Raw genomic sequence first — 13,773 nt, forward strand, 5'->3', positions numbered from 1 at the left:
TGAAATCATAGAGAGTCAGAGCTTGTGTTCTTGTGCTGAGTGAATTCCTGGTTGGGGGCCGCAAGAGCAGATGAGCCAGTTTGCCCATCTGAGTGGTGCCAGCTGGTCCATCAGAATAAAGGGTCTGAAAAATATCTAGAACGTCAATATTCGGTTTTACAATAGTAACGTTGAAAGGAGTTAGTTAGCTTGGACACAAAGCAAGGGAAGGGTCCCCGGAGAGATCCCGGCCCACAGGGTCAGTGCCTTACCCCCACATAACATAAAAAGCAGCCTGGGAAAAAATTCAGGCTACTGGCACCCATAAGGGAACTAGCATAGGAACTAGCATAGAACTAGCATGTGCCTGGAGACATGCCCACGGCTGCACAGATGGAAAAGCCTCTGGCCCATTTGGATAAAAGCTTGCACAAAACTTCAGCTCACTCAGACAAAAGAACAAGGCCTGGCATAGAAATGCCTTTGTCCTTTGTATAGTCAGTTGACTTCCAGGATGAAGTTGCTTCTACTTTTGTGGGCATGGGCATAGTGGGCTCTGGTGGGTTCCAGTGGGCACTCTACTTTCCTTTTTGGACTCTAAGTCCAGCCTCTATGAGTCATCACTTCAGCCCCTGATATGTCTTTGGCCAAGCTAAGCAGCATCTAAGAATCATCATTGCAGCTCCTGACTGGTCCTGGGCCAAGGCTCCTTGCCAAGCTGTGTTCTCCAAGACAGCTGGCGGACTAAGCACATTGCTTCCCCTTTGCAGTCCATAAAGACCCCAGCCTCACAGGGGACACCCCTTCTGGCCCCCACGCTCTGCTGGCAGAGAGCTTTCTTCTTTCGCTGATTAAACTTTCGCTGTAACCCCACCTTTGTGGGGCGCCGGGCAGAGGCGCTCCTCACTTCTTCCTGGACGGGGCGGCCGGGCAGAGGCGCTCCTCACTTCCCAGACGATGGGTGGCCGGGCAGAGGCGCTCCTCACATCCCAGACGGGGTGGCCGGGCAGAGGCGCTCCTCACTTCCCAGACGGTGGGTGGCCGGGCAGAGGCGCTCCTCACTTCTTCCTGGATGGGGCGGCCGGGCAGAGGCCTGAGCCATAATTTCTAATCTTATGGTTAATTTGTTAGTTTTACAAAGGAGATCTAATTCCCAAGCAGGGAGGTGGTTGTTTCAGGAAGGGACTATTATCTTTGTTTCAGAGTTAAACAGCAAAAATTCCTCTCATAGTTAGCTTGGCCTGTGTCCAGGAATGAGCAAGGGCAGCTTGGAGGTTAGAAGCAAAATGGAATCAGTTAGGTCAGATTTGTCATAATTTTTATAAAGGCAGTTTCAGTAACACAAGAAATAAAGCGAGTCCTACTACTGTTTATTTTAATCCTAGAATGTCAGAGCCAGAAGAGACCCTGCAGGACAAATCTCTTGTGGTTTCCGAATAATGATCCTCAGACTCATGCTGTGATAAAGTTTTCACCCCTACTCTACAAAATGAGGACAATATGGAAAATATAATCAGGTTTTTTATAATTTCATAAAATAAAATAGATTCCACTCCATTCTTCTATAAGTATGACCTCCCTATAATGTTGATACTAAAAATTTTTCTATGAAAAGATGCTAATAGAGGATAGTTGCTTTAATGCCCTTACTTGGACATTAAAATTAAAAATTAGAAATCTCAGCTGGGCCTGGTGGCTCACGTCCGTAATGCCAGCACTTGGGAGGCCGAGGCAGATGGATTACTTGAGGTCAGGAGTTTGAGACCAGGCTGGCCAACATGGTGAAACCCTGTCTCTACTAAAAATACAAAATAGCTGGGCAAGGTGACTCATGCCTGTAATTCCAGCATTTTGGGAGGCTGAGGTGGGTGGATCACCTGAGGTCAAAAGTTCGAGACCAGCCTAGCCAACATGGTGAAACCCCGTCTCTACTAAAAATATAAAAATTAGCCGGGTGTGGTCTTGGGCGCCTGTAATCCCAGCTACTGGGGAGGCTGAGGCAGGATAATTGCTTGAACCCAGGAGGCGGAGGTTGCAGTGAGTGGAGATCATGCCACTGCACTCCAGCCTGGGTGACAGAGTGAGACTCCATTTCAAAAAAAAAAAAAGTTAGCTAGGTGTAGTAGCACACACTTGTAGTCCCACCTACTTCGAGCCTGAGGTAGGAGAATTGCTTGAGCTTGGGAGTTGGAGGTTGCAGTGAGCCAAGATCCTGCCATTGCATTCCAGCCTGGGCTACACAGTGAGACTCTGTCTCAAAAAAAAAAAAAATTAAGAAATCTCAGGTTTAATTATTTTTTACATTTTATCACCTGTGAAATACAAAAGTCTGGCAACTACTGAATAGTCAAATCCCTCCTTCTATAGTAGAAATCCCGGGCTGGGCGCGGTGGCTCACGCCTGTAATCCCAGCACTTTGGGAGGCCGAGGCAGGCGGATCACGAGGTCAGGAGATCGAGACCATCCTGGCTAACACGGTGAAACCCCGTCTCTACTAAAAATACAAAAATTAGCCAGGCGAGGTGGCAGGCGCCTGTAGTCCCAGCTACGCGGGAGGCTGAGGCAGGAGAATGGCGTGAACCCCGGGGGGCGGAGCCTGCAGTGAGCAGAGATCGCACCACTGCACTCCAGCCTGGGTGAAAGAGCAAGACTCTGTCTCAAAAAAAAAAAGAAATCCCTCCTTCTATAGTAGAAATCCCTCCTTCTGTAGTAGAAATCCCTCCTTCTGTAGTAGAAATCCCTCCTTCTGTAGTAGAAATCCCTCCTTCTGTAGTAGAAATCCCTCCTTCTGTAGTAGAAATCCCTCCTTCTGTAGTAGAAATCCCTCCTTCTGTAGTAGAAATCCCTCCTTCTGTAGTAGAAATCCCTCCTTCTGTAGTAGAAATCCCTCCTTCTGTAGTAGAAATCCCTCCTTCTATAGTTAAGGCTCAGTGGTAGAGAAATAAGTGGTCCAAGATAAAACCCCAGTTTGGTCAGACACTGCTGGCGGTGACTATGTGTAGGACATTCCTTTAACTGTCTCTTTTCTGATTTTGCCTTTTCTTTAAGCATGTTCTACTCCACATGAGCACCCTCCAGGCAAACCAGATCCTGTCCAGAGCAGCTTTTTTAATCATCTAGATCCTAGCTTATTCCCCCAAAGCACCCCCAAATTATTGGTATCTGCCACTATTTCTCCATCCCATCACTACTTTCCCCACATCAATACCAGACCCCACCCATTGCCTACTTCTGAGTTTTCTCTTTTACTTCAAAAATTGTTCTTTGGAGAAATTACTTGGATGCTGATACTGTTTCGAAGCAATAATTATGGATTTTATTATACATTTAATTACCTATTGTAATGTTTGTGGATGTCTCTGCTTCTCCACCTAGATTATGAACACCTAAAGAGCAATAGTTGTGTTTTCTCTTCCTTCTAGTACCTAGTACACTCCCACTGTCTTAGGCACTCAAATATATGTAGACTAATGAATAAATGGACACAGTCTTTGCAGAGTGAGTGCTTTAATATTTTGATAAATATAGAGATTTCTTTATTGTGCTCCTCAGTTTACAAATGACAGACATGAACCAGGGGACTGGGTCCAGATGGGAGTAAGGAGGAAGCCAAGAAAATCATTTATCCTTAGGGCTCTGGTCAGTTTTAGTTGTAAATGAGAAGGGAAGAAAATAACACGAAGTTGAGGCAGTAGGAAGAAGAAATGAAGAATCCCTGAGTGAGGACAGGAGTCTGGGAATGACTCCACGGTGCACCCGCACCCTGTTTCATCTCAGGCGGCATCCTGTCAGCCAGTAGGAGAGTGGCCGGCCTGAACAGTGCAACCTCCATTCTACCCTGTGGAGAAAAAAGACATGGTTCTCGCCTCACACTCAGTAACTCCTCCACACACATGACCCAGTTCGTGGTGAGTCTCGCATGTGGAGCATCGCCCAGAATCCCCGTCATTGCTAGCCCTCTGGTCTGTCCTCCACTGTCCCCTCTGACGAATCCTGTAAAACTCTCTCATCTCTGGTGTTTGCCTGCTTCCCTGGATCAACGTTTCTACATTTTAAAATCTTCATATCTCCCTGAAGGGGTAAGCACTGTTTTATAGGGCTGAGAGTTACTTATTAAAAAAAAAAAAAAAAAAGTCCCAGGTACAACCATTGATTCTCCCTCCAGAAGGGATCAGCATAATGATCGCTGTCAATTCTTTTCTGTGGTGTTTTGAGTATGCAAGGGATTTGACTCCTTCCACGGTCGCCTACAGAGGCAGCCATTTGTGTTACTTATATATCTAGTTTGAAGCTCAGAAAAGGTGACTATCTGAATGTCCACCGTTGGTGAGCTCACAGCTTTGTGGGTGTCTGCCCAGCTGATGAACGCCACATTTTTGCTGTTGTTGTCGTTTTTTGTTTCTTTTTTTGAGACGGATTCTTTGTCGCCCAGGCTGGAGTGCAGTGGCGCGATCTCAGCTCACTGCAACCTCTGGCACCGGGTTCAAGCAATTCTCCTGCCTCAGCCTCCCAAGCAGCTTGCCTTAAGGAGCATGGACGCAAAGCAAGGGAACGGTCCCCAGAGAGATCCCGGCCCACAGGGTCAGTGCCTCATCCCCACATAACATAAAAAGCAGCCTGGGACAGGCGTCCACCACCACACCCGGCTAATTTTTGTATTTTTTAGTAGAGACAAGGTTTCACCATATTGCCCAGGCTGGTCTCGAACTCCTGACTTTGGGATCCACCCAACTCAGCCTCCCAAAGTGCTGGGATTACAGGAGTGAGCCACCGCGCCTGGGAGTCACTTTTTTTTTTTCTTTTTTTTTAAACTAAAGTCTCACTCTGCCGCCCAGGCTGCAGTGCAGTGGCGTGATCTCGGCTCACTGCAGCCTCCACCTCCCAGGTTCAAGCGATTCTTCTGCCCCAGCCTCCCGAGTAGCTGGGACAACAGGTATGCGCCACCATGACCGACTAATTTTTTGTATTTTTAATAGAGACGGGGTTTCACCATGTTGGCCAGGCTGGTCTCGAACTCCTGACCTCAAGTGATCCACCAGCCTCGGCTTCCCAAATGCTGGGATTACAGGCTTGAGCCACCATGCCCGGTCCACAATTTTAATTAAAAAAAATTGTCAATTATGGCCACAGGGCCCATGCAGCAGCCATAATTGTATTGCTTAACTCCTCCCATCCCTACAGTTGATTGGACCAAGGAGGCACACGTGGTCCAAGTGGAACCAATCAGATTCTCTATCCCAGGAACTTGGACCGGGACTGAGCCTAGCCAGTCCCTGTGGTTGCTTAGGACTTTCGCCCATTAACTTTGCAGCACCCTTTGTCCTTTAGACTGTGGAGCAGAGAAAGTTAGTCTGCAGAGAGAGTAGTGAAGCAAATGCACCAAGAGAAGCTGAAACCTGCTATGGAAAGCTTGCTGAAAATTTCCAGCCCTGGGTCCATGCTCTTCCTGAGGCCCAGCTGCAGCCCTTGAGTGGGCTCAGTGAGACATCTGGGCCTCCCAGAATAAATTTCCCCCAGCTAGCTCAAGTTGTTTTCTGTTACTGCAACCAGAAGAGTTTTGTTTAATACAATATCATAGAAGAACCAGATCTCGGAGTTCCAAGCCCGTCCACTATCCTACATCTTTCTAGATACTGCAAGCACATGCCCGTGAGTCCTTGCCTACTGCCCTTTTCTCTGTCACGCCCTCCTTCGTGGGACTCTGCCCGCTGAGTCCCACCGTGTCCTCCTCACCAGTTGTTCATCCCCCGTGCACCGGACACAATCCTTTTTGCGCAGTGGATGCCTGCAAGAAGGTTGGGATTCAGCAGATCTGAAAGGGAGGAAGAGAAAACCTGTGAGGGCACAGAAGACAGTCCCAAAGATGGGGCAGACACCAGCCCTCCCTGGACAGGCCTATGCCACCTAGGGGCTTCCAGTTGAGGCAAAGGCTCTCTCCCAGGGTCCCATTTAGACATCCCTACAATGGCTGCTAGAGGTTGGAGGTGAAAGGGGGTGTGGGCAGAAGGGGCAAGAGGCCTGAGATTTGGGCCTGTTCACTACTATTCTTCCTAACCAGAGTAGTTGGTGGTTCACTCAAAGTTTGTGGGAGGTTTCTAGGAAGAGGAAATGCGAAAACACCACAGAGGTATGTCCCACCTAGTGAGCGGGGGTCTTCAGGTGAGGAGCCCAGGGACATTAGTCAGTGTGCAAAGGCAGAGGTGAGGGGCAGAGTCATGGGCCCTGTCGAGCCTCCTGGATCAGCTCTGAGGAAGGGAGTTTGCACTTGGCCTTTGGTCAGATCATTAGCTGAAGATGGTACTCCAGAATGGTTAAGAGCCTGTGAGGCCACTAGTCTGGTATTCAATGCTGGTTCTCTTTCTGAGTTTGCTGTTTTGTAAAGTGGGGATCAAAAATGGTTTCTACTGCATGAAAGTTGGATGAAATAAGCTAAATACTTAAAGGGCTTAGTGTATAATATTCTCTCAATAAACATTGGCTGCTGCAACTGTTCTACTACTACCAGCTGTGTACGGAGCCTTCCTGGATCCTACTCAGGGACTCTATAGAATCTCCTAACTGGATGGGCATTAGGGAAACTACTCCAGCCCTCTGCTCAGTAAAGGGATTCCCTGATTTTTTGAACCATATCTCTGGGGCCATTCCCAGGCTGTGTGTGGGAAGAGAAGTTCTGTGAGCAGAGCCTGGTTGCCGCTCTCTTCTCTCCCACCCTGGGGCCCTGGCCAGACCTTGACAGTCTACGTGGCAAAGGTTTTCTGAGTAACTCTTATAATCGTTGCACCAGTAGTGGCTGTTGATCTGGAAGAGGCCATAGTCAAAGCTTCCATCTGCATTTTCATTGATCTTTGATATGTTGAACTTGCTTTCCACAAAAGCCAGGCACAGCCCTTAGAGTAGGGAGAAGAAGGTCAGGATTTAGAGGGGACCAAGCTGAGTGAGAAGGGAGATGGAGGAGAAAGGCAGGCAAGGTATCAGACAAAAGGAACAAGGCCTGGGAGGCAAGATAGGACTAGAGGGCTTGAAACCTCCATTGACTTGCCCTCTTATCCTGTGGTCCATCCACCCACTCATAAGTACAACCACTCATCTGTCCATCTATACATGTGTTTTGCACTTACTGAGCACCTACTGTGTGCCAGGAACTGTGCAAAGCCCAGTGAGGGACATTTCAGTTGGGTCAAACACAGATGCTGCCTTCAAGGGGCCTATATTACAAGCTTAAAAATATGTACCTAAGGCCGGGCGCGGTGGCTTAAGCCTGTAATCCTAGCACTTTGGGAGGCTGAGGCGGGCGGATCACGAGGTCAGGAGATCGAGACCATCCTGGCTAACACGGTGAAACCCTGTCTCTACTAAAAATACAAAAATTAGCTGGGCTTGGTGATGGGTGCCTGTAGTCCTAGCTACTGGGGAGGCTGAGGCAGGAGAATGGTGTGAACCCAGGAGGCGGAGCTTGCAGTGAGCCAAGATTGCGCCACTGCACTCCAGCCTGGGTGACAGAGCGAGACTCTGTCTAAAAAAAAAAAAAAAAAAGGTACCTAAAAAACCCTACAAAGCAAGATAAAAGGACAAAAGTGTGTTGCAAGACAGGTGCACACAAATCCTGGGCAAAAGGGAGATATCCCTTCCATGCAGGAGGAGAAAGCCTTTGTACTAGCTGTCCCCTCTGCCTGGAGTGTTCTTCCCCCAGACATTTGGTGCTGCTCAATGTCACCTCCTCAGAGAGGCCTTCCCTGACTTCCCCATCTAAACAGTGTCACCATTGCTCCCCCTGCTTTATTGTTCTTCATAGCATTGATCACCACCAGGCAGTACGTTATGAGTGTGTTTGTTGCTGCTCTCTTCCCCTAGGATGTGAACATTACAAGGGAAGGGAATTTGTTTATCTCTACATCCCCAGCGCCTAAAACGTAATAAGTGCTCAGAAAATAACTTGAGTGAATACAGCGTGTTGGGAAAGGCTTTTTTGAAGGGGGCTGCTTTTTGAACTTGGCTTTGAAAGATGAACAGGAGAGAAAGAAGCTGGCCGTATAGGACATGACTAGGAGAGGAGGAGAAATGGCAGGGGAGGGGCCGATGGTACTCACAGTCACTCAGGGAGTAACCCTCAAACCCATCCAAGTCCTCCAGCTGCAGCACCTGGGCCAAGTCACAGCGACTGATGAGGCTGGCCTGATTTAGGGCAAGAAAGCTGCTGACCAAGTAGATGAGTAGCACCTTTGTCATCCTTGGAGGGGAGGAGGTGCAGCTGAGGGCTGACGGTTCTTAGGGTCTTGCAGACTTTCTGCTGTTCTTCTCTGAGATCCTGGGGAATCTGGAGAAGGCAGCCAGATTTCCTTACTCACTCACTGCTCCAACCTGGCTGTTTCCAATCTCTTTTCTCTTGTTTATTATTTTATAGATTTTTATTTATCATGGAAAATTAAACATTTAAAAAAGGAAAGAGAATAGTATCATGAACCTCCATACACCCACTTCTGAGCTTCAACATTTAAAAACCAAGGCCAATCTTTCTTTGTTGTTGTTTTTTAGTTTTTTATTTTTTAGAGATGGGGGTCTCACTCTGTTGACCAGGCTGGTCTTGAACTCCTGGCCTCAAATGATCCTCCCATCTCAGCCTCCCAAAGTGCTGGGATTATAGGTATGAGCCACCACACCTGGCCAATCTCATTTCATCCATAGGTCCTCTTATATGGGCACCCAGCTATGGGTAGTATTTGGATATTGGGATGGGGAGTGAGGTTGGCAAAGGAGATTACTGAAGACTATCTTCACCAGCATATGTGTGTATGTATCTGAGCATGTGCTTTTAGAAGGAGGGCCAGGACACTGGGTGAAAATATTTTAGAATATTTTCATCAATCCAAAACAAAACCCTGCACCCATTTAGCAGTCACTGCCCATCACCCTCCTCCCAACCCCTGGCAACCACTAATCTACTTTCTGTCTCTATGGATTTGCCTCTTCTGGACATTTCATACACATGGAGTTACATAAAATATGGCATTTGTATCTGGCTTCTTTCACTCAGCATAATGTTTTCAAGGTTCATTCAGGTTTGGAGCACATAATGATACTTCATTCCTTTCTATGGTTGAATAATATTCCATTGTATGAATAGACCATACTTTGTCTATCCATTCATTAGTTGATGGACATTTGGGTTGTTTCTATTTTTGGCTATCATGAATAATGCTACTATGAACATTCACATACTAGTTTTTGTGTGGATATATGTTTTTATTTCTTTGGAGTAGAGTTGCTGGGTCATGGGGTAACCTTAGGCTTAAGCTTATGAGGCCTACCAGATTTCCAAGGTGGCTGCACCATTTTGCATTCCCATCAGCAGTGTATGAAGGTTCCAATTTCTCTACATCCTCGCCAACGCTTGTTATTATCTGTCTTCTTGACAAAAGGTACCCTAGTGGGTATGAACTGGTATCACCCTGTTGTTTTAATTTGCATTTCCCAGATGGCTACGGATGTTGATCATCTTTTTATGTGCTTATTGGCCATTGTGTATCTTTGGGAAAATGTCTATGCGGAACCTTTGCCCAGTTTCAAATTGAGTTGTCTTTTTATTACTGAGTGGGAAGAGTTCTTTATATATTCTGGATACTAGACCAGCATCAGATATATGGCAGATATTTTTTCCCATTCTGTGGGTTGCCTTTCACTTTCTTGGTGGTGTTCTTTGAGGCCCCAAAGTTTTTAATTTTGATGATGTGCAGTTTATCTATTTGTCCTTTTGTTGCGTGTGCTTTTGGTGTCATATCTAAGAAACCATTGCATACTGGTTTCCACCGTAATCTGGGACAATTAGACCATCAAAATAAATGACACTAACAGATTATACATTAAATGCAATAGGAATCCATGAGCCCGTAATAATAATAAATTGACAAAAAGATACATAGTGTGGAGCTGAAACAGAGACCTCTTCCTGACAATAAAAGGCCAATCGATAAGTGTGGAGGAAGTCACGGAGTTGAAAAATAATCACCATTTTGCAACCATCATAGATTGATTTGAGAATGAATCATCATTGCATGCTAAATCTGAGGTGGCGGGAAGACTGCTGAAGAACTGGATATATCCATGATCTTATAGGGTCTCCCCACAGATTGCTTATTAGTTGCACAGGAAGAAAAAACAAAACAGTATACAGTGGATAACCAGACAGTATTTTGACCTTGCAATCAAAATTAACATCTCCAATGAGGGACAGAGGGACATTGTGTGCCTCCAGATGTGATTCCCAAGGAGGACACATCACTTATGCAGTATTCCATCCGGGGATGCATAGCCTGTGTCTAATCCTGAGGAAAGTGAATCCCCAGCAGAAAACTTTGCTTTTAACACAAAGCAGCTCAAAGATAGCTCCCTTTCTAACCTCACGCAGTTCAAGGAAATCACTTTTCTTCTAACAACAAGCAGCCTGAAAGAGCAAAGGGTTAAACAGATAAGAGCTCAGGCACAGAAGGATGGGGGAAGTCTCCTGGGTAATCACCAAACTTCACACTTATACAATGGGCCCCAGTAAAACAGTGGGCCTTAATAACCACGTTCCTTTCCCTTTAGGTGTGCTAAGACAGGGAAGCTAAAAGCAGAATCAAGGGGTGTGCCTACAGCTGCAAGATGTGTGGGAACAGACACAGAAACTCTCCCTCCCAGATAAGCAAGACAAAGAGACACAGACTAAAAGTTGATGTGGTCGGGAATGGGGTGAGAGCCTATTAAAAACTCTGCTCTATACAGATAGCACACCTGGTCCCAACTGAACCATCGGGCCCTAGGAGGATAAGACACCCCCTCCTCATGAACGCCCCCTCACTAGCCCATTTATAAAACCCTGACATTTTTACTACCACCCGGCAACCCGCCTGGGACCTCTGTCTGTGACAGAGAGCTGTTCTTTCCTTTTGCCTATTAAACTCCTGCTCCAAACTCACTCAGTGTGTGTGTGCATCTGCGACCTCGATCTCCTTAAACGTGAGACCATGAACCTTGGTATTTACTCCAGACGACGAGGCTGCCTCTGTCTCTTGTTCTATCTGAGACTCATTCCACACCAGCCTGAGCTTCGGGCCATTCTTTTGCTTCTCCCATCTTCCTACCCCCAGAGCTGACAGATTTGGCAAATAAAATTTACCAGATTCCCTGTTAAATTAGAATTTCAGACAAACAACAACCTACTCCACACTGACTCAGGAGGGTCCCTCAGAGATAGATGTCACTGAGCCTCGGGAAGCAGGAAGCCCCATCCCTGCCCATTAAGCCCCCTCTCAGGGTCCCCTCAAGGAAGACAGTGGCTCCAGAAAGTGTGTTCCCCCCTCTTCCACAGCTTACCTCTCTCCCATCCCTCTCTGACCCCGGGTTCCAGCTGGCCCAGGGATTTCTGGGAGGATCTGTAGAACAAGGCTGTCTACAGTAGGAGCCTCTTCTTCCTCACCACCTACGCTTCAGCCCTGCCCAACTAACAGCTCTCCATGTTCTAAAGAAGGAGGGAGTGCCGGGCCACCCCAGCCTTCTGGAACCCCAGTTCTGTGATGTCATCCATCTCCTGGAAATACACGGGTTTTAACCAGGCAAATTGGCCAAGCGTCAGGCAGAAGTAGCAGCTGGGCCTGGCAGGACAGGTGACATCTGTGAGGAAAATGGCCGGGTGGGACAGGGTGGAGAGCACTGGCTGTTTCCTTCCTTTTTGGGAACAGCACCAGCTTTGGGGGGACTCCTCTCCTCATGGGGTTTTAGTGGGGTCTGTCAGTCCTGGGGTCCTGCCCCCCACCACCCCCCATAAGCATAGATGCTTGTGTGCCAGTCACTATATTTGTAAATGGAAGCTGGTGGAGCTGCTCAGCTTCCAACAGGAAGCCCGTGTGTGCAGGGCCAGAGGACACAGCCCATCTAAGGTGCTAAGCCTCTGTGAAGAGGGAGTGGAGTCTGGACAGGATTCCAGCCCCAGGGTCCACCCTTTCTGGGACCCAAACACACCCTTCCCCTCCCTTCAATTCTCAGATTCAATAAATGTCCCCACTCACAGAACACGTTTGAGTTGGGTTTCTGTCACTTGCAGCCAAAAGAGCCAGTTGTAGTTGGCATCGGGTCAACCATCTGTGATACGGTGACCTGACACCCTGTCCCCTCCGTGTGAAGACCACAACATCCCAACATCAGTAGTCACCGAGGAAGTCTGGGAGAAATTTCTACCAACTGTAGCACAAAAGAGGCAAGGGAGAAAACATCTTGTTACTGACAGCCCACTCTTCCCTCTGAAACAGGGAGGCAGGATCTGACAGAAAAAAAGGACAAGGGGCTTCTAAGTGGGCAGTGCTGCCCCGTGCCCCTCCAGACTTCTCTTCCCAGCAGGGCAGCAGTGCATGGCACCCTGGGATAGGAGACCTGCAGGGGCAGAGGGGAGGCTGAACATGCTGGGGGCACCACTTTATGAGAAACCATTTGTGGCCAAAAATCTACATGGGTTTCAGATGACCTGGATGAACTCGTCTCTGTAGAGTTGAGAGTCCTGGGCAGGAGGAAAGGTTTCCATAGCCGAGGACCACATGCTTGGAAATCTGATCTCTGAAACTTAAGATCTGAGAGAGGATGGTCTCTGCGGCATTCAAAGGGGGTCCAGAGGGACCCTCCACCTCCAGCCCCCTAGCTGTGGCAAACATGGGTAGATTCCTACGCATTCAAACAACTAGAAAACCCAAGCTGGGGCCCATGAGTCAAGTCAGCTCAGGGCAAGAGGACAGATGGATGCCACAGGCCATCTGTCTCAATATTTGCAAGTTATAAATTGAACTAACAGACTGTTAAAGTATGTCCTACCCTCATCCTCTGACAAATATTCGTTTAAAAGGATATTTAAAAAATTTTAAAATGTGTATGAAGCTATGATTTGTATTTTTTTTTTTTTTTGTTGATGGAGTCTCACTCTGGAGTGATCTCAGCTCAGCGCAACCTCTGCCTCCCGGGTTCAAGCAATTCTGCCTCAGCCTCCCGAGTAGCTGGGACTACAGGTGCATGCTGCCATGGCTGGCGAATTTTTTTTTTTTTGTATTTTAGGATAGACAGGGTTTCTCCTTGTTGCCCAGGCTGGTCTTGAGCTCCTGAGCTCAGTCAATCTGCCTGCCTTGGCCTCCCAAAGTGCTAGGATTACAGGCGTGAGCCACCACGCCTGGCTGATTATGTTATGTTATGTATCTTAAATATGTCCGACAGATATGCCTTTAAAAGGATAAAATTTTAAAATATGTATGAAGCTATGATTTGTATATGACAGAAAGTTAGCAAAATGTCAAAGATCATGAAATTTCATGTTTATTGCACATGTGTGGGTGCTCTGTTGATAATATTGGGATGAAAGATATGTGGAACTTATAAATTACTGAAACTATTCCGTGAAACGTATTTTTCTTATCTTTCTTTCAGCCAAATCGGTAATTATGTTATTATCATCAAGATTTGAAAATACATGTAAGGATTAAAACAATCATATTCAAAGTACAAATATCTTAATATTTTCATCAAAATTACGTTTATGTAAAAAATTTAATTTTATCAGGAATGTTTTTCCAAAAGTTAGTTTTCTTTTCAAACATTGAAAAGTATCTGTTAAACCAAAAGGCAACATACAAATTAGAATTAGTCAAATTTTTACGTCAAAATGATTGAAATAAATCCATTTTATTTTGATTTTTGAAAACTTGATTAATTCTTATTAAATTTAAATTCATAATTCTAGCATTCAGTGACCACCTCGTTGCCAATGTAAAGAATAGGCATCAT

At 46.6% G+C, this 13,773-nt stretch overlaps 1 protein-coding gene across 2 annotated transcripts; it reads right to left on the reverse strand.

The window, feature by feature from the left end:
• Positions 1–3,469: 3,469 nt before the first annotated feature.
• LYZL6 (lysozyme like 6) lies at positions 3,470–11,475 on the reverse strand. 2 transcript variants are annotated; one of them, XM_055257426.2, is made up of 5 exons: positions 11,329–11,475; positions 8,067–8,293; positions 6,708–6,866; positions 5,713–5,791; positions 3,470–3,817 (listed from the first exon to the last, which is right to left on the reverse strand). In XM_055257426.2, exons 2-5 carry the CDS (start codon positions 8,203–8,205, stop codon positions 3,748–3,750), a joined length of 447 nt encoding a protein of 148 aa, XP_055113401.1. In that variant the 5' UTR covers positions 8,206–8,293; positions 11,329–11,475; the 3' UTR covers positions 3,470–3,747. The 2 variants fall into 2 exon arrangements, with proteins under 2 accessions (XP_055113401.1, XP_055113403.1); XM_055257428.2 differs by having other exon boundaries at positions 5,713–5,764; positions 11,329–11,473.
• Positions 11,476–13,773: the final 2,298 nt, after the last annotated feature.

The sequence above is a fragment of the Symphalangus syndactylus genome, chromosome 20 (genome assembly GCF_028878055.3).
Source record: "Symphalangus syndactylus isolate Jambi chromosome 20, NHGRI_mSymSyn1-v2.1_pri, whole genome shotgun sequence".
Taxonomy (NCBI): Eukaryota; Metazoa; Chordata; class Mammalia; order Primates; family Hylobatidae; genus Symphalangus; species Symphalangus syndactylus.